The 25,759-nt window shown below is 48.7% G+C and overlaps 3 protein-coding genes across 7 annotated transcripts; 1 reads left to right on the forward strand and 2 right to left on the reverse strand.

Moving 5' to 3' along the window:
- Positions 1–4,917: 4,917 nt before the first annotated feature.
- LOC103115874 (ankyrin repeat domain-containing protein 65) lies at positions 4,918–9,329 on the reverse strand. Its single transcript, XM_060200790.1, has 3 exons — positions 9,324–9,329; positions 8,683–9,255; positions 4,918–7,666 (listed from the first exon to the last, which is right to left on the reverse strand). The coding sequence occupies exons 1-3, from the start codon at positions 9,327–9,329 to the stop codon at positions 7,211–7,213; spliced, it is 1,035 nt and encodes a 344-aa protein (XP_060056773.1). The 3' UTR covers positions 4,918–7,210.
- On the reverse strand, positions 9,155–9,623 carry LOC132540894 (ankyrin repeat domain-containing protein 65-like). The gene has a single exon (XM_060199858.1). It carries the CDS (start codon positions 9,609–9,611, stop codon positions 9,366–9,368), a length of 246 nt encoding a protein of 81 aa, XP_060055841.1. The 5' UTR covers positions 9,612–9,623; the 3' UTR covers positions 9,155–9,365.
- Positions 9,624–14,833: 5,210 nt separating this feature from the next.
- Positions 14,834–23,392, forward strand: TMEM88B (transmembrane protein 88B). Of its 5 annotated transcripts, none has more exons than XR_009552060.1 (3): positions 14,834–15,387; positions 18,131–18,808; positions 23,318–23,392. XR_009552060.1 is itself a non-coding variant. In XM_007525733.3 (2 exons), exons 1-2 carry the CDS (start codon positions 15,100–15,102, stop codon positions 18,368–18,370), a joined length of 528 nt encoding a protein of 175 aa, XP_007525795.1. In that variant the 5' UTR covers positions 14,834–15,099; the 3' UTR covers positions 18,371–22,304. The 5 variants fall into 5 exon arrangements, 1 of the variants encoding a protein (XP_007525795.1); XR_009552057.1 differs by having other exon boundaries at positions 18,131–20,143; positions 23,318–23,359; XR_009552059.1 differs by lacking the exon at positions 23,318–23,392 and adding an exon at positions 22,668–22,810.
- The last annotated feature ends 2,367 nt before the right edge of the window (positions 23,393–25,759 follow it).

Here is a 25,759-nt window from a genome sequence, read left to right on the forward strand (position 1 = left end):
TTTTGCATAACCATTATGCTATCTCCCCAGCTCTTAATTTTATGGTTAGAGATTTTTTAATGAGATAGAGGAGGAAGAGGGAGAACCACAGTATCATCTGACATCGGATACTGAGCTAGCATCCTCATGCTTGAGGGGCCAGTGGCTAATGCGCTGTACTCAAAAGCATGAAGTGCTGGTTTCAGTCCCCAACATTGCAAGTACCAGAGTAATGCTCTGGTTCTCTCTCACACAAATAAAAGGTTTATTTGTGAGACTGGGCAGTGATGCATCCAGTAAAGTGCATGTTACAATGTACAAGAACCCGGGTTCAAGCCCTCAACCCCCACCTGCAGAGGGAAGCTTCATGAGCCCTAAAGCAGATCTGCAGGTGTCTTTTCAACCTCTCTATGTCCTTCTTCCCTTTTTAATTAGTCTCTATCCAAAATAAAAATTGAACTTAAAAAAGTTTGATTCTGGAACTGGGATATAACTCATCCAGTAGACCACAGACTCGCCAGATGGGAAAATGCAGGTTTGAGCTGCTGTACTAAAGAAAACTTCCCAGAAGGTGGAGGGAGCAGTGTTGTGCTCACCTTTCTGAAACTAAGAGTAGTGAAAAAAGAGGAAATCCTGGTACTGGGGAAACTGAGCATACCTGAAGCTTCACTTTTTTTTTACATACAAAAAATTATTTATTAATGAGGGGGGAGGACCAAGACTTCATTCTGGCATATAAATCCCCTACCTGCTTAATCACCTAACTACATTTCTAATTTTTTTTTATTGCATTAGACAAGCGAGATGAGACAGGAGCGAAGGGACGAGAACATAAGTACAGTAAATGCAGTGCTGAAGGTCAAAATGAAATCCAGGTTTCTAAGTCCAAAGCTCTACCAGCTGAGTTACTCCCTTAGTGAAGCCTTTTAAAAAGCAAACAGGCAGGGAGTCCGACAGTAGCGCAGCAGGTTAAGCACACGTGGCGCAAAGAGCAAGGACTGGCAGAAGGATCCCGGAATAAGGATCCCGGGGATCACAGAGCTGCAGGTGTCTTTCTCTCCCCTTCTCTGTCTTCCCCTCCTCTCTCGATTTCTCTCTGTCCTATCCAACAATGATCTCTGTTCTTTTTTTTTTTTTTAATTTTATTTATTTATTTATTTATTCTTTTTGTTGTCCTTGTTTTGTTGTTGTTGTGGTTGTAGTTATTATTGATGTCATTGTTGTTGGATAGGACAGAGAGAAATGGAGAGAGGGGGGGAAGACAGAGAGGGGGGAGAGAAAGAAAGACACCTGCAGACCTGCTTCACCGCCTGGGAAGCGACTCCCCCTGCAGGTGGGGAGCCGGGGGCTCGAACCGGGATCCTTCCGCTTAGCGCCACCTGCGCTTAACCCGCTGCGCTACCGCCCGACTCCCTCTTTTTTTTTTTTAAAACTTTTTTTGTATTTATTGATTTATTCCCTTTTGTTGTCCTTGTTGTTTTATTGTTGTAGTTATTATTGATGTTGTTGTTGTTGTTGGATAGGACAGGGAGAAATGGAGAGAGGAGGGGAAGACAGAGGGGGAGAGAAAGATAGACACCTGCAGACCTGCTTCACTGCCTGTGAAGCGACTCCCCTGCAGGTGGGGAGCCGAGGGCTCTAACCGGGTCCTTCTGCTGGTCCTTACACTTAGTGCCACATGTGCTTAACCGCTGCGCTACTGCCCAACTCCCCCGACTCCCCATCTCTCTCTGTTCTATCCAACAACGACGACAACAATAATAACTACAACAATGAAACAACAAGGGCAACAAAAGGGAATAAATATAATAATAATAATAATAAAGCAAACAGGCAGATTAAGTGCACGTGGCGCGAAGTGCAAGAATCCTGGTTTGAGCCCCCGGCTCCCCACCTGCAGGGGAGTCGCTTCACAGGCGGTGAAGCAGGTCTGCAGGTGTCTTTCTCTTCCCCTCTCTGTCTTCCCTTCCTCTTGCCATTTCTCTCTGTCCTATCCAACAACGACGACAGCAATAATAACAACAATAGTAACTACAACAATGGAAAACAAGGGCAACAAAAGGGAAAATAAATAATATTAAAAAAATTAAAAAGCAAACAGGTTATTTTGGGAAGATAGCATAGTGGTTCTGCAAGACTTTCATGTCTGAGGCTCAGAGGGCCCAGGTTCAATCCCCAGCATCACCATCAGCCAGAGGTGATCAGCGAGTTCATAATAAGTAAATAATAAATGAAGTATAAAAGAAAGGGAGGGACACCCAAAACATCACCATAGCAGATGTGATTCTTGGGATCAAACTCAGGACCTCATGCCTGAGAGTCCAACACTTTATTCACTGTGCTATTACCTGGGTTACTCAATTTCATTTAAATGCTTAAGAGTTTTCTCAGGGCCAGGCGGGGGCACACCTGATTAAGCACACACATCACCATACACAAGGACCTGGGTTAGAGCCCCCTCTCCTCACCTGCAGGGCAAATGCTTCATGAGAGGTGAAGCAGGTCTGCAGGTGTCTATTTTTTCCATCTTTCTCTCTTTTGTGCCATTTCCCCCCTTTTGTTGCCCTTGTTGTTTATGTGGTTATTATTGTTGTTATTGCTATCATTGTTGGATAGGACAGAGATAAATTAGAGGAGAGGAAGACAGAGGGGGAGAGACAGACACTGGCAGACCTGCTTTACCGCTTGTGAAATGACCCCCTTGCAGGTGGGGAGCTGGGGGTGTGAACTGGAATCCTTATGCCCATCCTTGCACTTAGCATCATGTGTGCTTAACCCACTGTACTATTGCCCAGTCCCCTATCTTTTCCCCCTCTATCTCCACTCTCAATTTCTCTCTGTCCTTTCAAATAGGAAAAAAAAAGTTTTCAGGATTCCCATTAACATCTTCACTGTCTTCAACACAAAACTTACTGAAGAGAGCTAGAAATGGACCTACCCTATGATCCTGCAATTCCTCTCCCAGGGATATATCCTAAGGAACCCAACACACCCATCCAAAAAGTTCTGCGTACACATATGTTCTTGGCAGCACAATTTGTAGTAGCCAAAACCTGGAAACAACCCAGGTGTCCAACAACAGATGAGTGGCTGAGCAAGTTGTGGTATATATACACAATGGAATACTACTCAGCTATTAAAAACGGTGACTTTACTGTTTTCAGCCCATCTTGGATAAAGCTTGAAGAAATCATGTTAATTGGGTGGGTGTATAGTATACTGGTTATGCAAAAAGACTTCCATTCCTGAGGCTCTCAAGTCCCAGATTCAGTCCCCCACACTGCCATAAGCCAGAGCTGAGCAGCACTCTGGTAAAAAAGAAAAGAAAAGAGAAATCATTGTTGAGTGAAATAAGTCAGAAACAGAAGGATGAATATGGGATGATCTCACTCTCAGGCAGAAGTTGAAAAACAAGATCAGAAAAGAAAACAAAAGTAGAACCTGAACTGGAATTGGCATATCGCACCAAAGTAAAAGACTCTGGGGGGGGGTGGTGGGGGGGAGAATACTGGTCCATGAAGGATGATAAATGACATAGTGGGGGTTGTATTGTTAAATGGGAAACTGGGGAATGATATGCATGTACAAACTATTGTATTTACTGTTGAATGTAAAACATTAATTCCCCAATAAAGAAATAAATTTAAAAAAAAGAAGTTGAAAAACAAAATCAGAAGAGAAAACACAAGTAGAACCTGAAGTAGAGCTGGTGTGTTGCACCAAAGCAAAAGACTGGGGGGGGGGGGGAGTACAGGTCCAAAAAGGATGACAGAGGACCTAGTGGGGTTGTATTGTTATGTGGAAAACTGAGAAATGTTATGGGTGTACAAACTATTGTATTTACTCTCGAATGTAAAACATTAATCCCTCAAAGAAATTTAAAAAAATAGAATTATCTTTATTTATATAGTAGAGACAGTCAGAAATAGGTAAAGGGGAGATAGGGAGAGAGAAAGAGAGACACCTGTGCACGTGGTGCAAAGCACATGGACTGGAGGAAGGATCACGGTTCGAGCCCCTGGCTCCCCACCTGCAGGGGAGTCTCTTCACAGGCAGTGAAGCAGGTCTGCAGGTGTCTTATCTTTCTCTCCCCCTCTCTGTCTTCCCCTCCTCTCTCCATTTCTCTCTGTCCTATCCAACAACAACAACATCAACAATAATTACAACAATAAAACAAGGGCAACAAAAGGGAATAAATATAAAAAAGTAAAAATAAATAAGAGAGACCTGCAGTCCTGCTTCACCACTTGCAAAGCTTTCCCCCTGCAGGTGGGTACCAAGGGCTCTAACCTGGGTCCTTGTGCACTGTAACATGTGGGCTTAACCAGATGCACCAACACCTGGCCCCTAGTGCTTTCCTCTTTCATGTCCTCCTCCCATTTTTTTATCAATAATTTTTCAAATAAAGACAGGTGGAAAAGGAGAGGAAATGAAAAAGACTGAAGCTTCCTTCAGTGTAATGGGGGCTGGGCTCAAATTTGAATTGTACACATGGAAAAGCAGCTCACTATCCAAGTGAGCTATTTCCTCAGCATACACACACAGATATGCAGGCTGCACTGTAAATGAAACCAGGGGATTCAGATACGCAGGATGCACTCACTGCAGGAAGGAGAGGAAGATATCCAAAACTATACATTTAAAAAATTTTTTATTTTCCCTTTTGTTGCCCTTGTCTTTTTATTGTTGTTGTAGTTATTGTTGCTATTGATGTCATCGTTGTTAGATAGGACAGAGAGAAAGGGAGAGAGGAGGGGAAAACTGAGGGGGAGAGAAAGAGAGACACCTGCAGACCTGCGTCACCACCTGTGAAGCGACTCCCCTGGAGGTGGGGAGCCAGCGGCTTGAACAGGGATCCTTCCACTGGTCCTTGCACTTTGTGCCACATGAGCTTAACCCGCTGCACTACCGCCAGACTCCCCCAAAACTATACTTTTTAAATTATTTATTGCATATGGAATAAACAGAGAAGTCAAAGCACTCCCATATGCATGTGGTACCAGGGACTGAACCAGGATCCTCAGGCCAGTAAGTCCAATGCTCTACCAGTTGTGTTATTTATATGGTCACACTAACCTGTATCTTTAAATGAAATAATGATAAAAGTTTCTCAAGACACAAGTGTACCATCAGGGGCCACTGTTTCTTTTTTTTTTCCCTTTTGTTGTTCTTGTCTTTTTATTGTTTTTGTTGTTGTTGTTATTGATGTCATCGTTGTTAGATAGGGCAGAGAGAAATGGAGAGAGGAAGGGAAGACAGAGGGGGAGAGAAAGACAAGATACCTGCAGACCTGCTTCACTGCCTGTGAAGGAACTCCCCTGTAGGTGGGGAGCTGGGGGCTCAAACCGGGATCCTTCTACCGGTCCTTGCGCTTTGTGCCACGTGCACTTAACCCCCTGCGCTACAGGGGCCACTGTTTCTACCATGGTCTTTTGTTCCTACTCTCATCAATATTTGAAAAAAAAAATCACTTGTGAATGAAAAAACCCGGGAGCTGGGTGGTAGCACAGTGCACATGGCACAAAGCGCAATAGTCGGTGTAAGGATCCCGGTTCGACTCCCCAGCTCCCCACCTGCAGGGGGGCCACTTTGCAAGCAGCAAAACAGATCTGCAGGTGTCTATCTTTCTCTCCCCCTCTGTCTTCCCCTCCTCTCTCCATTTCTCTCTGTCCTATCCAACAACAACAGCTATGACAACAATAACAACTACAACAAGTGCAATGAGGGCAACAAAATGGAAAAAATGGTCTCCAGGAGCAGTGGATTCATAGTGCAGGCACTGAGCCCCAGCAATAACCCTGGAGGCAAAAAAAAAAAAAAAAAAGAAAGAAAGAAAAAAAGAAAGTAAAAACCAGAACATCACTCCGGCACACGTGACACCACGGGTCCAGCTCAAGACCTCATGCTTGAGAGTTGAAGGTCTTAACCACTATGCCACCTCCCAGGTTGCTGTAATCAAGACTTTGTTTGTTTTTTAAATATTTATATATTTAATTTTATTGTATTTATTTTTTACTAGTGACAAAGAAATTGGGAGGGAAAGGGTAGATAGAGAGGGCCGTGCAATGGCATGTTACATGTTACAATGTGCAAGGACCAAGGTTCAAGTCCTTCATCCCTACCTGTAGGGTAGAAGCTTCATGAGTGGCAGCTGTCTTTCCTCTCTCTCTCTCTCTCTCTCTGCCTGTCAATTTCTCTGTCTCTAGCCAATCAACCAATAAATAAAATATTTAGAAGAGAGAGGGACACATGCAACACTGCTTCACCACTTCTCCTGCAGGTGGGGACCAGGGGCTTGAACCCAGGTCCTTGCACATTGTAATGTTCACCACCACCTGGGCCCAAGATTTAAAATTTTTTTTTTTCCTCCAGGGTTATTGGTGGGGCTCGGTGGCTATACCACAAATCCACTGTTCTGGAGGCTTTTTTTTTTCCCTTTTGTTACCCTAGTTTTGTTTTTAACATTGTTGTGGTTATTATTATTGTGGTTATTGATGTCATCATTGTTGGATAGGACAGAGAGAAATTGAGAGAGGAGGGGAAGACAGAGGGGGAGAGAAAGATAGACACCTGCAGACCTGCTTCACTGCTTGTGAGGCAACCCCTCTGCAGGTGGGGAGCCGGGGGCTGGAAACTTGATCCTTCTGCAGGTCCCTGTTTTTTGCACCATGTGCACTCAACCTGCTGCGCTACCGCCTGACCCCCCAAGATTTTTAATTTAAGGCAGTGGTGATGGTACTAATATCTGTTTATTGTATCTGCTACTCTTCCTTAGACAAGAGGTCCCCCAAGGACCACAGCAGGATTCACCAAAGTCAGGAGGCAGACAGGAGTAAGGGGGAGAGCCCTTTGCTCAGGGTCCCTGCAGAAATGGCAGGGGCCTCAGGATGGACTGGCTGACCATCTCAGCAGAGCACAGCACACGGCCTGTCCTTGGTACCTGATACTGGGTGACTGACAGGAGGTGCTCTGGATCCAGAGGACATAAACACAGAATCAAAGGTAGTCCTAGCTAGGGAGGGCTGAGCCCCCAGGGTGTCCAGAAAAGTGGGAAACCCTCCCTTTGGTCAAGCTCTTCCAGGCTGTGGTGAATGGACGGAGGCACACAGGGCTGCATCTTCAAGAAAGGGGTGCATCTTGGCTCAGACACAGCAATGTTTCTTCCTGTAGGAACATCTCTCTGGGACCAAACTGCAAAGAGGACCCAGGACACTGCTCTGCCCTCAGAGGCTCAGGGACCATGGAGAAGGGCACCCCCGTTCTTCTGAGCCCCACTGGAGGCAGGCATTATGGTGGCTTGGCCTCCCTCACACAATACATCCTGGGTTGACTCACTCCACTGCGACCTCGGGCTAGGGTTGGCCCCTCTGCGCAGCAGAAGTTGCACAATGGGCTTGTGGCCTCGTTCCACAGCCAAGTGCAGGGGGGTAGTGTGGAGCCAGCCCGTGGCATTGACTTGAGCACCCGCATCCAGCAGACAGCAGCAGATGTCCTCGTGGCCACCCCGGGCAGCGTGGTGCAGTGGGGAAAGGCCCAGAGAGTCTCTGGAGTCCACTTCGGCCCCCCAAATCACCAGCAGCTCCACTGAAGACAGATGTCCCCCAGAGGCCGCCTTGTGGAGTGGCGAGCGGTGGTGCCTGTCCTTGAGGCCAGGGTCGGCTCCACAGGCAAGCAACACCTCCATATCCTGCAGTAGAGCATGCATGGTCCAGAGCTCGCACCTCCTCCTGCATATTGCCCCCTTTGTGAGAAGCCTGCCCCACCAACCCTGTGGGTCCTCTGCTTGGAATGCTACCCCCAACCCCCTCTTCCCTTTTTATTTATTTTTTTTAGGGTCAGAGAGAGACTGAAAGCGACCACAACACCTAAGCTTCACCTAAGCTTCCTCAGATGCTCGGATGTGGTGGGGGCTGGGCTAGAACGTAGGTCATGCACATGGCAAAGCAGCACACTGTCCAAAGGTGCTATTTCGTTGGTCCGTCCCCCTCAGTTCTTTTTTTTTTTTTATTTTTTCCCTTTTGTTGCCCTTGTTTTATTGTTGTAGTTATTATTGTTGTTGTTACTGATGTCGTGGTTGTTGAATAGGACAGAGAAATGGAGAAAGAAGGGGAAGACAGAGAGGGGGAGAGAAAGATAGACACCTGCAGACCTGCTTTACCACCTGTGAAGCGACTCCCCTGCAGGTGGGGAGCCAGGGGGGCTCTAACCGGGATCCTTACACCAGTCCTTGTGCTTAGCGCCACCTGCGTTTAACCTACTGCGCTACCGCCCGACACACCCCCCCCCCCCACAACAGTTCTTATTTATTGCCTCCAGGGTTATTGCTAGGGCTCTGTGCCTGCATGATGAATTCACTGCTCCTGGTGGCCTTTTTTTTTTTTTTTTTTTGTACTTGGTAAGACATAAAGTGTGAGGGAATAACTAGAGGAGAGAGAAAGCCACTTACAGCATTCCTTCACCACTCATGAAGCTTCCCCCCTGCAAGTGGGGACCGGGAACTTGAACCCCGATCTTTGCACATAGTTCAATGGGGTTTTCCACCACTGCTCCCCTCCCCACTTCTTAGGTCACCCTTACGATTTGGGGGCTCCTGCTACCCCCACCCAGCGTCCTCCCAGGTCGCGCTCGGCCCTCCCTGCAAACCTCCACCTGCACAGGAGGTTGGCCTGCTCCCCCCGCCCGACACCCCTGAGCAAGACGAACCTGCCGGTGGCCCAGCGCAGCCGCAACTCCAAGCGCCGAGGCCCCCGCACAGTCCAGCGCGTCCGCCCGCGCCCCGCGCTCCAGGAGCAGGCGCAGCGCCGCCCCGCGCCCCGCCGCCGCCGCCACGAGCAGCGCTCCGTCCCGCCCCGCTCCATCCAGGCCCGCCTCCAGCAGCAACTCCAGCACTGACAGCCGATCTCCTGCCGCCGCCCAGTGCGCTGCAGTCCAGCCGCGCGCGTCCGGGGCCCAGGAGGTGCCGGGACTGAGGGCGACCAGCAGGTTGCCGGCCAACAGGTAGCGGCCCAGTGCGGCTGCGCAGTGCAGCGGGGTGAGCCCCGCTCCCGAGCGCGCCGCCGCCGCCGCGCCGCGCCCCAGCAGCAGCACAGCCGCCTGCGAGTGCCCGTGCCAGGCCGCCTCGTGCAGCGGCGTGCGCCCCGCCGCGTCCTCTGCGCTCGCCCGCGCCCCGCGCCGCAGCAGCAGCCGCACGAAGGGCACGTGGCCCCGCAGCACCGCTAGATGGAGCGCGGTTCTGCCCGAGCCGTCCCTGCAGGGGATGGGGACGGGAGGGGGGGTCTGTCAACTGGGCGCTGCGCTGCAGAGAGAAGCCCCCCAGGGGCGGGACAGGGCAGCCAGCTCTGCACTACCATGGCCCTCCTCACACTCCTCTGGGGCCTCAGGGCCCCTCACCTCTCCTCCAGGCTGGCCCCTTGCCGCAGCAGCTTTGTCACTAGGCCCATGTGGCCACTCCAGACGGCCCTCAGCAGGTGTCCCCAGGCCCCTGGGTTGCTAGGCCCCTGCGTTCTGGCTCCCTGGGCCTCCTCGGAGCCCAACTCCAGCCACCGCAGCTCCTGCTCAGCCTCCATCTCCGTGGGCCCCTGCTCCCAGGGCTCGAAGCTCCTCGCGTGCACCTGGGAAGAGAAGTCCTGCATGGGTGCCCGAAGTCCTGGCCACCCAGCCCATGTGAAACCCCGCGCATCTCGGGATGGGGGCACCACTTAGCCTTGGCTCCTGGTTACCTCAGGGAGCTCGCTTTATATCTTTGTGTTGTCAGCAACAGCAAGACCTGTTTCTCCGTGTAGAGTGGGGTGTCTGCTCCCATCAGGGTGGGGAGGTGGAGAAAGAGTTGTCTCCCCACACTGTTTACCCAGCAGCTTTGAAGAGGCTGCCTGCCACGTTGCCCCTGCCCACCACGCTCCTTCTGCTGCCAACTGCCAGGGCCCCCGGCTTGGCTTTCTTCCCAATAGACAAAAGCCAGCAAGCCAGAACTTGCCCTTGCATAGCAGCCCCTCCAGGGAGTCCTAAGTGACCCCGCTTGTCCTCTATAGAGAAAGCCACATACCTCCCAGGGGCTCCTTTCCTCTGGTCAGGACCACCCTGATCCTGGGGTCCTGGGGTGTCTGAAGGCCGATCCTAACTCCACACTCTGAGTCAGGCAGCCATCAGAGCCACAAGCAGGAGAAAGCATAGCTTGCTAAAGCTGGCCTCCAGGAAGAGAACAGTTTGGGGGTCACTCCCTCCCCAGCGCCTCCCACTCCCAGGTTCCCAGGGATGAGATGTCCTCAGGGCCTTGCCCTGGTCACCCACTTTCCCAGAGAGCAGCCCTTCCAAGTGTCTACAGGATTCATGGGTGGGGTCTGTAGGCTAGGGGCCTGGAGTCTGCCTCTCCCAGAACATGGATGCCACCCCAGAGTCTAAATCAAGTGGTCCCCCATCCCCAGAGGGACCCCAGGAGCTGATCATATGTCTGAAGCAACCTGTGTCCCCCACACTGTTACTTAATTTTTGCTCAAAATACACTTATCTTTTTATTATTTTTATTTATTTATTTTTGGTTGTGGCCAGTGTTTAATTATCCCAGTTCACTACTTCTACTCTTTCAGAGAGAAAAAGGAGAGAGAGAGAGAAGGAGGAGGAAGAAAGAGCAAGCGATCAAGAGAGCACATGAAGCTTTTAAAAATATTTTTTATTTTCCACTTTGTTGCTCGTTTTTTATCATTGTTGTGGTTATTATTGTTGTTGCTATTGATGTCATTGTTGTTGGATAGGACAGAGAGAAATGGAGAGAGGAGAGGAAGACGGGGTGAGAAAGACAGACACCTGCAGACCTGCTTCACTGCCTGTGAAGCGACTCCCCTGCTTGTGGGGAGCCGGGGGCTCAAACCAGGATCCTTACTACAGCCCTTACACTTTGCAGCATGTGTGTTTAACCCGCTGCACTACCACCCAGCCTCCGTTTTTTTTTTTTTTTAATTTGTTTATTTACTTTTGAACAGATCACTGCTCAGCTTTGGCTTATGGTGGTGTAGGGGATTGAACCTGGGACTTTGGAGCCTCAGGCATGAAAGTCTCTTTGTATAACCATTATGCTATCTACCCCTCCCTCTTTAATTTTTGTCGTCGGCGGCTAGCTTCGCGGCGGTAGACAGAGATAGAGACTTGGGGACACACGGCTGGGCTGAGAAGCTGCAGTTTAATCTTTATTCACAAGCAGCAAATCACCACACCATGTGCTTCCCCATCATTCTCCCCCCAGCAGCTGCTGCTGGGACTCTGGACCTCCGTAGGGGTTCTTTTTGTGCGGGGACAAGCAGGCCCCGGGAAACTAGCAGGGCTAAACCACAATCTTCCAGAGGTGGGGGGAAGAGGACCAAACCAATATGAAACATGCCAACAAATTTTATTTATTTATTTATTTTTTGCCTCCAGGGTTATTGCTGGGGCTCAGTGCCTGCAGCATGAATCCACTGTTCCTGGAGGCCTTTCCCCCCTTTTGTTGCCCCCGTTGTTGTAGCCTTGTTGTGGTTATCATTGTTGTTGATGTCGTTCGTTGTTGGATAGGACAGAGAGAAATGGAGAGAGGAGGGGAAGACAGACGGGGAGAGAAAGACAGACACCAGGGAGTCGGGCAGTAGCGCACTGGGCTAAGCCCAGGTGGCGCAAAGCTCAATGACCGGCATAAGGATCCTGGTTCGAACGCTAGCTCCCCACCTGCAGGGGAGTCACTTCACAGGCGGTGAAGCAGGTCTGCAGGTGTCTGTTTTTCTCTCCCCTCTCTGTCTTCCCCTCCTCTCTCCATTTCTCTCTGTCCTGTCCAACAGCAATGACATCATCAACAACAACAATAATTACAACAATAAAACAACAAGGGCAACTAAAAGGAATAAATAAATAAATATTAAAAAATTTTTAAAAAAAGACAGACAGACACCTGCAGGACCTCTCAGTCTCAGTCACCCCTCCCTAGAGAAGTGCCTGGAACACAGTAGGCTTCCAAGTGCCTGCACAAGGAGTGACAAAACGGTTGGGGAGAAAGACACTTTATCTCCAGTTAGCTGTCTGCATAAAAATGCTCTGCAAGATCATGGTGTGTGCTAGGGCAACAGTTGGCATTTGGGCACAGTGGGACTGGAAGAAAGCATAATGGTTCTGCAAAAGGCTTTCATGCCTGAGGTCCCAAGACTCTAGGTTCAATCCCCAGCACCACCATTAGCCAGAGCTGAGTTATTGCTCTAGTTTAAAATTTAAAAAGCAGCATTGAGCAGCAGACTCCTGCAGGGAAATTTCAGCTATTGAACTGACATCCTGGTTCCTTTTCATCCCTTGGTGTTTCAAAGGAGTATAAGAGGCCTGGAAATGGCTAGAAGGAAGGGTTAGGAAGGTCAGTCAGTGGTGCACCTGTTAAAGCATCATGTTACCATGGATGATAACCCAGGTTCAAGCCCTGGGTCCCCACCTGTAGGAGGGAAGCTTCATGAACAATGAAGCAGTGTTGCAGATGTCTCTATCAAATAAAAATTTAAAAATAAAAAGTAAAAAATGGACAGCAGAAGCAGTGGGTCCATTGTGTAGACGTCAAACCCCAGAAATAACCACAGTGACGATGAACAAAAATTAAGGAAAAGAAAAAATGATGGTTAAATGATGGCCAGGAGTAATGGATTCATTGTGTAGGTACTGAGCCCCACCCTGGTGACAATGAAAATGAAAATGAAGGGGAAGAGGAGGAGGAGGAGGAGAGGGAGAAGGAAAAAGAAAATGGGCCAGGCAGTGATGCACCTGGCTGATCGAACATGTCACAAGGACCTGGGTTCAAACCCCTGTCACCATCTGCAGGGGGTAAGCTTCATAAGTGGTGAAGCAGTACTAAAGATGTCTATCTCTATCTCTGTCTCCCCTTCCCACTCAGTTTCTCTCTGCTCTATCAAATTTAAATAAATAAATAAATGTTAAAAAAAATAAAATAAATGCTAGAAAGAAAATTGAAGGGCTGAAATTGAGGGTGGGGCAGGGGTACAAAAGAGCCACTTCTATCTTTTTTTTTTTTTTTTTTTAACCAGAGCACTGCTCAGCTCTGGCTTATGGTGGTGTGGGGGATTGAACCTGGGACTTTGGAGCCTCAGGCATGAGAGCTGTTTGCATAACCATTATACCCTCCACCCTCTATAAATTTAAAAAATTTATTTCTTTACTGGGGAATTAATGTTTTTTATTATTTATTATTATTTTTTTTTTATTTAAGAAAGGATTAATGAACAAAACCATAAGGTAGGAGGGGTACAACTCCACACAATTCCCACCACCCAATCTCCATAACCCACCCCCTCCCATGATAGCTTTCCCATTCTCTAGCCCTCTGGGAGCATGGACCCAGGGTCATTGAGGGTTGCAGAAGGTAGGAGGTCTGGCTTCTGTAATTGCTTCCCTGCTGAACATGGGCGTTGACTGGTCGGTCCATACTCCCATTCTGCCTCTCTCTTTCCCTAGTAAGGTGTGTCTCTGGGGAAGCTGGGAATTAATGTTTTACATTCAACAGTAAATACAGTAGTTTGTACATGCAATACAACCCCCACTATGTCATTTATCATCCTTCATGCACCTGTATTCTCCTCACCCACCCACCCCAGAGTCTTTTACTTTGGTGCGATATGCCAATTCCATTTCAGGTTCTACTTGTGTTTTCTTTTCTGATCTTGTTTTTCAACTTCTGCCTGAAAGTGAGATCATCCCATATTCATCCTTCTGTTTCTGACTTATTTCACATAACATGAATTTTTCAAGGTCCATCCAAGATTGGCTGAAAACAGTGAAGTCACCATTTTTTATAGCTGAGTAATATTCCATTGTGTATATATACCAGAACTTGCTCAGCCACTCATCTGTTGTTGGACACCTGGGTTGCTTCCAGGTTTTGGCTATTACAAATTGTGCTTACAAATTACAAATTTTACCAGAGCACTGCTCAGCTCTGGCTTATGGTGGTGCGGGGGATTGAACCTGGGATTTGATGGAGCCTCAGCCTTGAGAGTCTGTTTGCATAACCATTATGCTATCTACCCCCACCCCTATCTTTTTTTTTTGCTCGGCTTCCAGGCAAGTTACTGAGTTTAAGTGATAATTCTGCAAGTGGTTTTTTTTTTTTTTTTTTTTTTTTTTTGCCTCCAAGGTTATTTCTGGGGCTCCGTGCCTACACCATGAATACACTGCTCCTGGAGGCTATTTTTTCCCCTTTTATTGCCCTTGTTTTGTCTTTGTTGTGGTTATTGTTCTTGTTATTGCTGTCTTTGTTGTTGGATAGGACAGAAATGGAGAGTGGAGGGGAAGACAGAGAGAAGAGAAAGATAGACACCTTCAGACCTGCTTCATGACTTGTGACGTGATCCCCTGCAGGTGGGGAGCTGGGGGTCAACGGGGATCCTTACGCGGGTCCTTGCACTTTGCACCATGTGTGCTTAACATACTGCGCTACTGTCCGGATCACCTGCAAGTGGTATTTTACACCGTTTCATGCAGGAACCCAGGGTCAAGGATATTGTAGCACTCTTGGGGTAAATTCTTTGGCTAGGTTGGGCATATTCCTGCCACTTACAGGATAGCTTGGCTATTAAGTGCCTACTGTATACAGGTGCCCACACTACATTTTGCACATGTAGGCACCCAGTGTTACTGGGACTAAGAAAGGCCTGGTTTGGGAATGAGGGAGCAAGAATGACTGAGGCTGAGAAGCGAGGTGAATGGCAGTCATTGATGCTGACTGGGCAAACATCAGAGCGAAGTCATTGTGGACTGCTCTGAAAGCAGGGAGAGGGCGGAACCAGGAGGGTGGAGTACCCCGGGCCAGTGCGGGGGAGGGGTGGTGGCGGTGGCAGCTATGCAAGGCCTGAGCAGAGCACACAAGAGCTGGCTGGTTGGGGACACAGGTCCAGGCTGCAGCTGTGGGAATGGCAGTGGGAGAAACTGAGGCAGGAGCTCAATCTAGAGACTGATGGTTGAAGCCTGACCTATCTGGTAGTGTCCTGTCCCCCAGCTGGGTTCACTGCCTGGTTGCTAGGTCTAGGTGACTTCTGACATAGAACCTAAAATTCAGGGGCTGCTGGCCTGACTAAGGGGGCTTGACCAGTTTGGTGAGCCCAAGAGAGTATGGATGAGCAGGAGAGAGAGCTGGAGGAGGAGGAAGAAGAAGACGAGGAAGGAGGAAGCACTTCAGACACTGCACCCATGCTGCCCCAAAGGTGTTCTGATGACCAGACCTCACCACTGGTGTCTGCAGGGGATGTGAGCCCAGAACCCCTCAGCTTGAGGACCTTGCGGTTATCTGGGCAGGCCCTGGCTGGCCTGCTCCACCTGCTGCTGCCTGCTGCCATTTTCCTGCTGGTGTTGCTACCAGCGGCATCCATTGTCTACCTGGGATTCCTGTGCCACTCCAGGGTGAGCCAAGCCTTAGAATAGGATGGGGGTTGTTTGTGTGGGGGTGAGGGAGTGCTTTCCAGTGTTCCTATGGAGTAGGGCTCTTAGGGGTGAAGGCAAGCCTGCCCCTTCCAACATGATATTTCTCCCTAGAGAGACTGTCCCTCTGCCACCCCCTCCCCAGTGCAACAAAAGAAAGGCTTTTGTTTGTTACCCAAGGGAACAGCCCTTGCCCCTCCCCTAAGGCCTCCCAGTCTTGTACCAGGGCCTACCAGGGACTGGACAGCTGGCCAGGGCAGTAAGAGGAGGGGATCCCAAGGAACAGAGAATGCAAATAATGTCAGACTTCACTCATCAACAGCCCCTTCCCATCTCGGCCCCACAGTGAGCCACAGACCCCCCTGCCTTGGGACAGTGGCTCTGGATGGATTGGCCCCCTTTGATTAAGCATAGAGGGAGAGGTGTCTCAGCAGGGGCCAGTGGCTGGTGACAGCTACAGTTGGGGCTTTAGGTCAAATGTCAGCAGAGAAGGGGGGGCATGGAGAACATAGAGAGGAGGAAATCAGAGATGCTACTGGAGACAAGTCTCTGAGCCTCACTTCCAGGGAACTCCTCTCCCCAAGTTTTTTTTTTTCTTTCCTCCAGGGTTATTGCTAGGGCTCAGTGCCTGCACTACTAACCCACTGCTCCTGGAGGTCATTTTTTTCCATTTTTGTTGCCATTATTATTATTGTTGTTGTTGCTGTTGCTATTGCTTTTGGATAGGATAGAGAGAACTCAAAAGAGATGGGGAAGACAGAGGGGGAGAGAAAGACCTGCTTCACCGCTTGTGAAACAATCCCCCTGCAGGTGGAGAGCTGGGGGCTTGAACTGTGATCCTTACTCAGGTCCTTTCGCTTAGCGCCATGTGTGCTTAATCTGCTATGCTACAGCCTGGCCCCAGAAACTCCCTTTTTTAAAATTGTTATTTAAAAATATTTTATTTGGGGGCGGGGTGGTGGCACACCCAGTTGAGCACACAAATTACAGTGCTCAAGGACTGGAGTTTGAGCCTCTGTCCCCTCCTGCATGGGAAAAGCTTTGCAGGTATCTCTCTGTCTCTCTTCCTCTCTCTTCCCCTTTTCCTCTCTCAATTTCTGGCTGTCTCTATCCAATAAATAAAGAAAGAAAATATTAAAATTGTTTAAATAAAATAATTAAATGATATAAAAATATTATATTTTAGGGTGCCGGGTGGGGTGGTGGTGCACCTGGTTGAGTACATGTGTTAGAATGCACAAGGACCTGCCTTCTAGCCCCTGTCCCCACCTGCAGAGGGAAAGCTTTGTGAGTGGTGAAGCAGTGTTGCAGGTGTCTGTCTTTGTTCCTCTCTATTACCCCAGTCAATTTCTGACTGTTTCTACCCAACAAATAAATAAAGATAATAAAAAGTTTAAAATAAAATAATAAAAGTATTTTATTTAATTCTTAAAGAATTACTTTACTTTCTTTTAAATATTTTTTAAATTTTTTTAAATATTTATTTATTTTCCCTTTTGTTGCCCTTGTTGTTTTATTGTTATAGTTATTATTGTTGTTATTAATGCCGTTGTTGTTGGATAGAACAGAGAGAAATGGAGAGTAGAGGGGAAGACAGAGAGGGGGAGAGAAAGACACCATGTGGTCTGGGAGGTGGCGCAGTGATAAAGCTTTGGACTCCCAAGCATGAGGTCCTGAGTTCGATCCCCAGCAGCACATGTAACCAGAGTGATGTCTGGTTCTTTCTCTCTCCTCCTATCTTTCTCATAAATAAATAAAGTGTTTTTTTAAAAGAAAAAAAAAAAGAAAAGAAAGATAGATAGACACCTGCAGACCTGCTTCACCGCTTGTGAAGCGACTTCCCTGCGGGTGGGGAGCCGGGGGCTCGAACCGGGATCCTTACTCCAGTCCTTGTGCTTTACGCCACTTGCGCTTAACCCACGGCGTTACCCCCCTGACTCCCTACTTTCTTTTAAATATTTTATTTATTGGATAGAGACAGAGAAATCAAGAGAGGGAAGGGGGAGACAGAGCAGGAGAAAGAAAAACACCTGTAGGGCATCGCTGGTCCTTGTCCATTGTAACATGTGCGCTCAACCAGATGCGCCACCTTCTGGCCTCTTTAAAAATACTTTATTTATGGGGGCTGGGTGGTAGTGCGGCAGGTTAAGCGCATATGGCTTTAAGCACAAGGACCAGCTTAAGGATCACGGTTAGAGCTCCAGCTCCCCACCTGCAGGGAGGTTGCTTCGCAAGCGGTGAAGCAGGTTTGCAGGTGTCTATCTTTCTCTCACCCTCTCTGTCTTCCCCTCCTCTCTCCATTTCTCTCTGTTCTATCCAACAACAACAGCTATGACAACAATAACAATAACAACCACAAGGGCAACAAAAATGGGGAAACAAAGCCTCCAGGAGCAGTGGATTCGTAGTGCTGGCACCGAGCCCCAGTGATAACCCTGGAAGCAAAAATATATATATGAGAGAGCAGGAAAAAGGAATCAGAGCATCACTCTGCTACATGTGTTGCTTGAGAGTCCAGTGCTTTATCTACTTTGTCCCCTTCTGAGCCACTGTAAGGGCTTCCGATACGGGGCAGAGACAGCCCAGGTAGCTGAGCTCCCATTCTCAAGTCCTTGATGCCAGGTGGGCAGCCGCAGGGCCACGCCCCCATCACACCCCTCGCCACAGGCTGCACCCTCCAGGCCCACCTGCTTCCCTAGCCCTCTGACGGCTGCCCCGCCCCCAGGTCCACCCGGCTCCCCTGTCGGCCTGTCGCTCGCTACTCTCAGACAGAGGCTCTGCGGCGCTCATCGTGTCCGGCTTCCTGTCGCTGCCCCCGCTGCTCGTGCTCGCCTCGGCCGCCCGCGCCCGCCTGGCCGGGCTCCTCCGCCTCCTGCTGCCGCTGCCCAGCTGGATCCCCGGGCGTCGCCGCTTCCCAGGGTCCGGCGACCCCGAAGGCGAGGAGCAACTCTGCGCCCGGGTGTGAACACCAGAAGCCCCTCCAAATCCTGAGACACGCCCCCAAGCACCCCACGAACTGTCCCGAACCCGTGAGCAGCCGCCTTGCGCAGCGCTCCGAGTGGCCGCGAGAGAGCGTCCGACTCCCACACGGCCCGGCACCCCCCCCCCCAACCCACCACCCCCACCCCCCGCCTTCTGCCTGCGTACTAGAAGCTGGGAAGCTCCCAGTGAAAAGGGAGACGGGGCCGGACCAGGAGAAAGGCAACCTTCTCAGTTTAGGCCACTGTCCTCACAAAAGGCAGCTCCGGTGGGACCCTCTGTGAGCCAGCGGTCTCGGGCCATTCAGACTCTGAGGTGGCAAGATTCTGAAGAGCTGACATTTTCACACTCGGCCAGACGCCAGGGTTGCAGAAGTTCAGCAGGGGCCAGCAGCTCTCAGTTTGCAGACTTGTCCTGAGGCCAGGTCAGGGCTCAGCCTGGTTACCAGGGTTAGCATGTGACAGCGGCCAGGGCTCAGCCTGGGATATGGGTCAGGGCTCAGCATCGGACAGGGCTCAGCATGAGACAAGTGTCAAGGCTCAGCATGGGACCAGAGTCAGGTGTCCAGCTGGTATAGGGGTCAGGGCTCAGCATGGGTTAGGAGTCATCCTGGGGCAGGGGTCAAGGCTCAGCATGGGACCAGAGTCAGGTGTCAGCCTGAGATGGGGGTCAAGGCGCACTCAGCATGGGGCAAGGTCAGCTTGAGGCCAAGGTCAGGACTCAGCTTGAGACCCCAGTATAAGCAGTGGCTAAGGGCTCAGTCTATTCTTTCTGGATGATAAGACGACTTTTTGTGAAGGAAAATAACTTACTTTTTTATTTGTTAATGATAGAAGGGAAAAATGATAGAAGGAAAACATTACTCTGGCAAGTGTAGTGCCAGTGGTCAGACTGGGGACCGGGAGTCCAAGGCTCTGGCCACTGTGCCCCGTCCCTTTGGCACTGGGAGATTTCTGTCCTGTTTCTCTCATCCTTAGGTTACAGCTAGTTTCTAGAGCTTTTTTTTTTTTTTAAGACTTTTGACTTTTAAAAATATTTATTTATTCACTTCCTTTTTATTGCCCTTGTTTTATTGTTGTAGTTATTGTTGTTGTTATTGATGTCGTTGTTGTTGGATATGACAGAAGAGAGGAGAGGAAGATAGAGGTGGGAGAGAAAGATAGACACCTGCAGACCTGCTTCACCACCTGTGAAGTGACTCCCCTGCAGGTGGGGAGCCGGCTACCCCGTCCTTGTGCTTTGCGCCACCTGCGCTTAACCCCCTGCACTACCGCCTGACTCCCTGTTTGAGCTTGTTTATCTAGTTGGCATGTGCTTTATCCTGTTCCTGTGGATTCATATCAGTACTAGTTCTAGAGAACTCAAAACCATTCCCTGAGCCAGATATTAACCAGGCCCTGCCTGGCTTCAGGGAATGAGCAAGATCCTGCATGTTCAGGGTAGTATGGGTGGAGACTCAACAACTCAATCCTTTCTTGCCTCAGTTCTGGGCCAACCCTTGCCACAACCATGACTACATGTCTGCATTTCCTCTCCCTCTAGAATACCTATTCTCTCCTCGCCTCCACCCCAGTGTTGGGGTTTCACACATGCTCAATTTCACTGCTCCCATGCCAAACTTTTCATTTTTTTATTTCAAATATAGGGGGAGAGGGAGACCAACCTCAGCATCAGAGCTTCCCTTGGTTTCACAGTACTGTCATGTGGTGCCAAGGATCCAACCTGGGCCTCATGCATGGCAGAGCACATGCTGAACCAGGTAAGCTATGTTTTGACCCCAGAGATACCTATTTATTTGTTTATTCTTTTTTCTGCCACTAGAGTTATTGCTGTAGCTAAATGCCAGCACTATCAGTCCTCCACTCTAGGCAGCCATTTTTCCTTTTTTTTTTTTTTTTTTTTGTGGATAGGACAGAGAAATTGAGAGGGAATTGGGAGATTAAAAAAAGAGAGAGAGAGAGAGAAGGGGCCAGGCATTAACACACTGGGTTAAGTACACATAGTAGGAAGCATAAGGATCCCGGTTCAAACCAGCAGCTCCCCACCTTCAGGGGGGTCGCTTCACAAGCAGTGAAGCAGGTCTGCAGGTGTCTTTCTCTTTTCCTTTCTGTCTTGCACTCCTCAATTCTCTCTGTCCTATCCAACACAGATACAAAATGCAAAAATGGACACCAGGAGCAGTGGCTTCATAGTGCAGATGCTGAGCCCCAGTGATAACACTAAGGCTAAGAAAAAAAGAATGAAAAAAAAATAAAAAGAATGAAAGAAAAAAATGGGGGGAGAGAGGGCCGGGTAGTGGCACACCTGGTTGAGCGTGTGTATTACAATGCGCAAGGACCCGGGTTCAAGCCCCCGGCCCCCACCTGCAGGGGGAAAGCTTTACAAGTGGTGAAGCAGGGCTGCTAGTGTCTCTCTGTCTCTCTCCCTCTCTATCACCCCCTCCCTCTTGATTTCTGTCTGTCTCTATCCAATAAATAAAGATAATAGTAAATTTTTAAAAAGGGGGGGAGAGAGAAAGACACCTGGGGAATCAGGTGGTGGCGCACCTGGTTGAGTGCACGTGTTACAATGCACAAGGACCTGGGTTCAAGTCCCTGGTTCCCATCTGTAGGGGGGAAGCTTTGTGATTGATGAAGCAAGTCTGTAGGTCTCTCTCTCCCTCTCTCTTTCTCCCCTCTCTGTCTCCTCCTTCCTCTCAATTTCTGGCTGTCTCTATACAATAAATAAATATAATTTAAAAAGTAAAAAAAGGGGGGGGGTTGGGTGGTAGCACAGCCGGTTAAGCGCATGTGGCCCAAAGTGAAAGGACCGGCTTTATGATCCTGGTTTGAGCCCCCGACTCCCCACCTGCAGGGGAGTCGCTTCACAGGCGGTGAAGCAGGTCTGCAGGTGTTTATCTTTCTCTCCCCCTCCCTGTCTTCCCCTCCTCTCTCCATTTCTCTCTGTCCTATCCAACAACAAACAACATCATCAACAACAACAATAATAACCACAACAAGGCTACAACAACAAGTGCAACAAAAGGGAAAAAAAAAAAAAAAGGCCTCCAGGAGCAGTGGATTCATGGCGCAGGCACCGAGCCCCAGCAATAACCCTGGAGGCAAAAAAAAAAAAAAAGGCTCACAGATCTGCTTTATTGCTGGTGAAGTGTCCCCCCTGCAGGTAGGGAGCAGGGGCTTGAACCCAAACCTGGACACTTGTGCATGGTAACATGTGCACTTAACTCACTGCACCACTGCCTAGCTTCCCCAGGAATATTTATTCACCTGTTCTTCGAATTTTTCACCCGTTTACTTCCTTGTCAATGCAACTTTTTTTTTTTTTTTTTGGTGAGCAGAGGGGAGGATTGCTGGGATCAAACCTGGGACTTAATATGTGGCAAGCATGTTCTCTACCACTGAACTCCATTCCCAATCTCAATTTTAATTCATTAGTTAATTAATAAATTAATTGTATTGCTACCAAGTGTATGTGTATATATATTTTTGTTTGTTTGTTTGTTTGTTTTTACACAGAGCATTGCTCAGCTTTGACTTATAGTGGTGTGAGGCCTAGAACCTAAGACTCTGGAGCCTCAGGCAGGAGCGTGTAACCATTATGCTACCTACCTTCTTCCCTGGTTTGTCTTCTAATTGGTTGGAACTCTTTGGCAGTCTTTCTCGGTGCATGTTCAGATTTTGGATTCCAGCTTTTGTTTCTTATATTCTCTCCTTAACCTTTCCAATTTTTTTTTTTCCTCCAGGGTTATTGCTGGGCTCGGTGCCTGCACCATGAATCCACCACTCCTGGAGGCCATTTTTCCCCCTTTTTGTTGCCCTAGTTGTTGCAGCCTCGTTGCAGTTATTATTGCCATTGTTGACGTTGCTTTGTTGTTGGATAGGACAGAGAGAAATGGAGAGAGGAGGGGAAGACAGAGAGAGAGGGGGAGAGAAAGATAGACACCTGCAGACCTGCTTCACCGCCCATGAAGTGACTCCCCTGCAGGTGGGGAGCCGGGGGCTCGAACCGGGATCCTTACGCTGGTCCCTGCACTTTGCGCCACATGCGCTTAACCCACTGCGCCACCGCCCGACCCCCCCTTTCCAATTTTTTAATAAAATATTTTATTTAATTATTTAGTTAGTTATGAGAGGGATAGAAGGAGATATAGCTAGAAAGAACCAGATATCACTCTGGTACCTGTGTTGCCAGGGATCGAATTTAGGACCTTGTGTTTGAGTGTTCAATGCTTTATCCACTATACGACCTCCCAGACCACTCCATTTTTTTTTAATTGCCTCCAGGGTTATTGCTGGGGCTCGGTGCCTGCACCATGAATCCACTGATCCTGGAGGCTATTTTTCCCCCCTTTGTTGCCCTTGTTGTTTTAGCTTTTTGTGTGTGTGGTTGTTATTATTGTTGATGTCGTTCTTGGATAGAACAGGGAGAAATGGAGAGAGGAGAAGACAGAGAGGGGGAGAGAAAGATAGACCCCTGCAGACCTGCTTCACCACCTGTGAAGCGACTCCCCTGCAGGTGGGGAGCTGGGGGCTCGACCAGGATCTTTATGCTGGTCCTTGTGCTTTGTGCGTGTAACCCACTGCACTACCACCCCCAAGATCATTGTCTCTCTCTCTCTCCTTTATCCGAATGTTATTTATTATTTATTTGTTTGTTTGTTTGTTTGTTTATTTGATAGAAACAGCCAGAGATTGAGAGGAGGGGGGAGATAGGGAGGGAGAGAGGGGAGCCGGGTGGTGGCACAGCAGATTAAGCACAGGTGGTGCAAAGCACAAAGACTGGAGTAAGAATCCTGGTTCGATCTCCCGGCTCCCCACCTGCAGGGGAGTCGTTTCACAAGTGGTGAAGCAGGTGTGCAGGTGTCTGTCTTTCTCTCCCCTCTCTGTCTTCCCCTTCTCTCTCAATTTCTCTTTGTCCTATCCAACAATGACAGCTATAACAACAACAACAATAGTAAACAACAAGGACAACAAAAGGGAAAAAATAAAAGGTTTCTTAAAAAAAAAAGTAAGGTAGAGACAGAGAGACACCTGCAGCACTGCTTCACCACTGATGAAGCTTCCCCCTGCAGGTGGGAAGCCTGTTTGTTGTTGTTTTTGTTGTGTTTGTAATTATTATTGTTGTTATTGATGTCATTGTTGTTAGGACAGAGAGAAAGAGAGAGAGAAGGGGAAGACAGAGAGGGCGAAAGAAAGACAGACACCTGCAGACCGGCTTCACTGCCTGTGAAGCGACTCCCCTGCAGGTAGGGAGCCAGGGCTCAAACCAGGATCCTTATGCTAGCTGATGCGCTTTGCACCACGTGTGCTTAACCTGTTGTGCTACCACCCAACTCCCTCCTCCAAATATCTTTAAATGTTAACATACTTGTCAGGAAATTGTGAGGATGTGGTAGAGCCTGGCAGGGCTTGACCTGAGGAGTGCATCTATCCTGTCAGTCTCTCTCTCTGTCAAAGGTTGAGCAAGGAGGCACAGGAGTAACCCCAAAGGTTTGCCCCGTCTTAGACTCCCTGCCTCACAAAACACCCTGCATTCCTGATACTATGGCCATTAGATAAAAAGAAAGGGGGAGATGTTGGGAAATTGTGAGGATGTGGTTGAGCCTGTCAGGGCTTGACTTGAGGGGATATCTATCCTCTCATCAGATCCGCTGCCTCACAAAGCACCCTGCATTCCTGATACTATGGCCTGCTCCCTTATTATCTACATAATCATTGTTTTGCCTGCAAGATCCCCACCCATTCCATTCCTTTGATCTATCTTCTTTCTACCCTCAAGACCCTCCCTGCCTGGAGGGTAGTATTTATTAATCCTACCAGTTAAAACCCTCACAACAGTTGCTAAGGAAGTTCCTACCTTTCCAGCACCGTTTTGCCTTTCTCCAACCCTTTCCAAACCATGTCAAGCCATTTCCGTTTCCGACTTGCCACTTCCGGGTCCGACTTTTAAAAGCCATGATTCTCTGATCAATAAAGAATTGATTTGTCTTGCCATCACGAGTCTGTTCCTGAGTCATCTCCCTTGCATCACTGAATGAGTAGCAGCCCAAGCTGGCTCTGGTCGAGTTCTCTCCAACCCAGAGAGTATGCTCCAGGGAAAAGGCACCCTCACACTAGCCTGGCACATACTTTTTTTTTTTTTAGAGCGACAGAAAGAGGGAGAAGCCCCAGCACTGGTCTACTTTCTGTAGAGCTTTCTTGGGTGCTGGTGCTGTGGTGTTCCCGTGTGGTGCTGGGCTTTCTCTCTCTTGGTAATATGTAAGCCCTGCAGACTGAGTTATCTCCTAACTACCACATTTTCCATCTTGTGAAGACCCAGGTTTAATCTCCTGGTCACCAGGTGGGAACACCATACAAAAGGGGAAGCTTAATTATCAGTGGAGCAGTGCTGTGTTGTTTCTCTTTGTCTTTCACTCATTATTTAGAAATAAAAGTGTTGATCCAGAGCTATGGAACTGTGCAAAAACCCTGGTGGAGAGGAAGTCGGGCAGTAGCGCAGGGAATTAAGCCCAGGTGGTGCAAAGCTCAAGGACCAGCGTAAGGATCTTGGTTTGAGCCCCTGGCTCCCCACCTGGAGGGGAGTCACTTCACAGGCTGTGAAGCAGGTCTGCAGGTGTCTACCTTTCTCTCTTTCTCTCTGTCTTCCCCTCCTCTCTCCATTTCTCTCTGTCCTATCCAACAATGACAACAACAATAAAAAACAACAAAGGCAACAAAATGGAATAAATAAATACTTTTTAAAAACCCTGGTTGGGCCCCACACCTATGGACATCTAATCTTTGACAAAGGGGCCCAGACTATTACATGGGGAAAGCAGAGTCTCTTCAACAAATGGTGTTGGAAACAATGGGTTGAAACATGCAGAAGAATGAAGCTGAATCACTGTATTTCACCAAATACAAAAGTAAATTCCAAGTGGATCAAGGACTTGGATGTTAGACCAGAAACTATCAGATACTTAGAGGAAAATATTGGAAGAACTTTTTTCCGCATAAATTTTAAAGACATTTTCAATGAAACGAATCCAATTACAAGGAAGACTAAGGCAAGTATAAACCTATGGGACTACATCAAATTAAAAAGCTTCTTCAGACTTCCGGAGGCGGAGCTACGAGCAGCAGATCGCTTTCTCTCCTCTCCTCTCCTCTCCCGGATCAACTAGGAATACCAAAGGAGACCACCCGGACCGAAACAAGACAGGACTAGAATGACCACAGAAACCCAGTAAATCACCCGTGAGTACAAACACGCGTGGCTGGTGACAGAGAGGAGAGAGGGGCCTAAGGAGAGATTAAGTGACTGCTAACAGTTCGACAGTTTGTCAGTGGAGACACCACCTCCAGTCTGCTCCACCAACAAAGGGACAGCTGAAGGG

This window comes from Erinaceus europaeus, chromosome 10 (assembly GCF_950295315.1).
Source record: "Erinaceus europaeus chromosome 10, mEriEur2.1, whole genome shotgun sequence".
Taxonomy (NCBI): Eukaryota; Metazoa; Chordata; class Mammalia; order Eulipotyphla; family Erinaceidae; genus Erinaceus; species Erinaceus europaeus.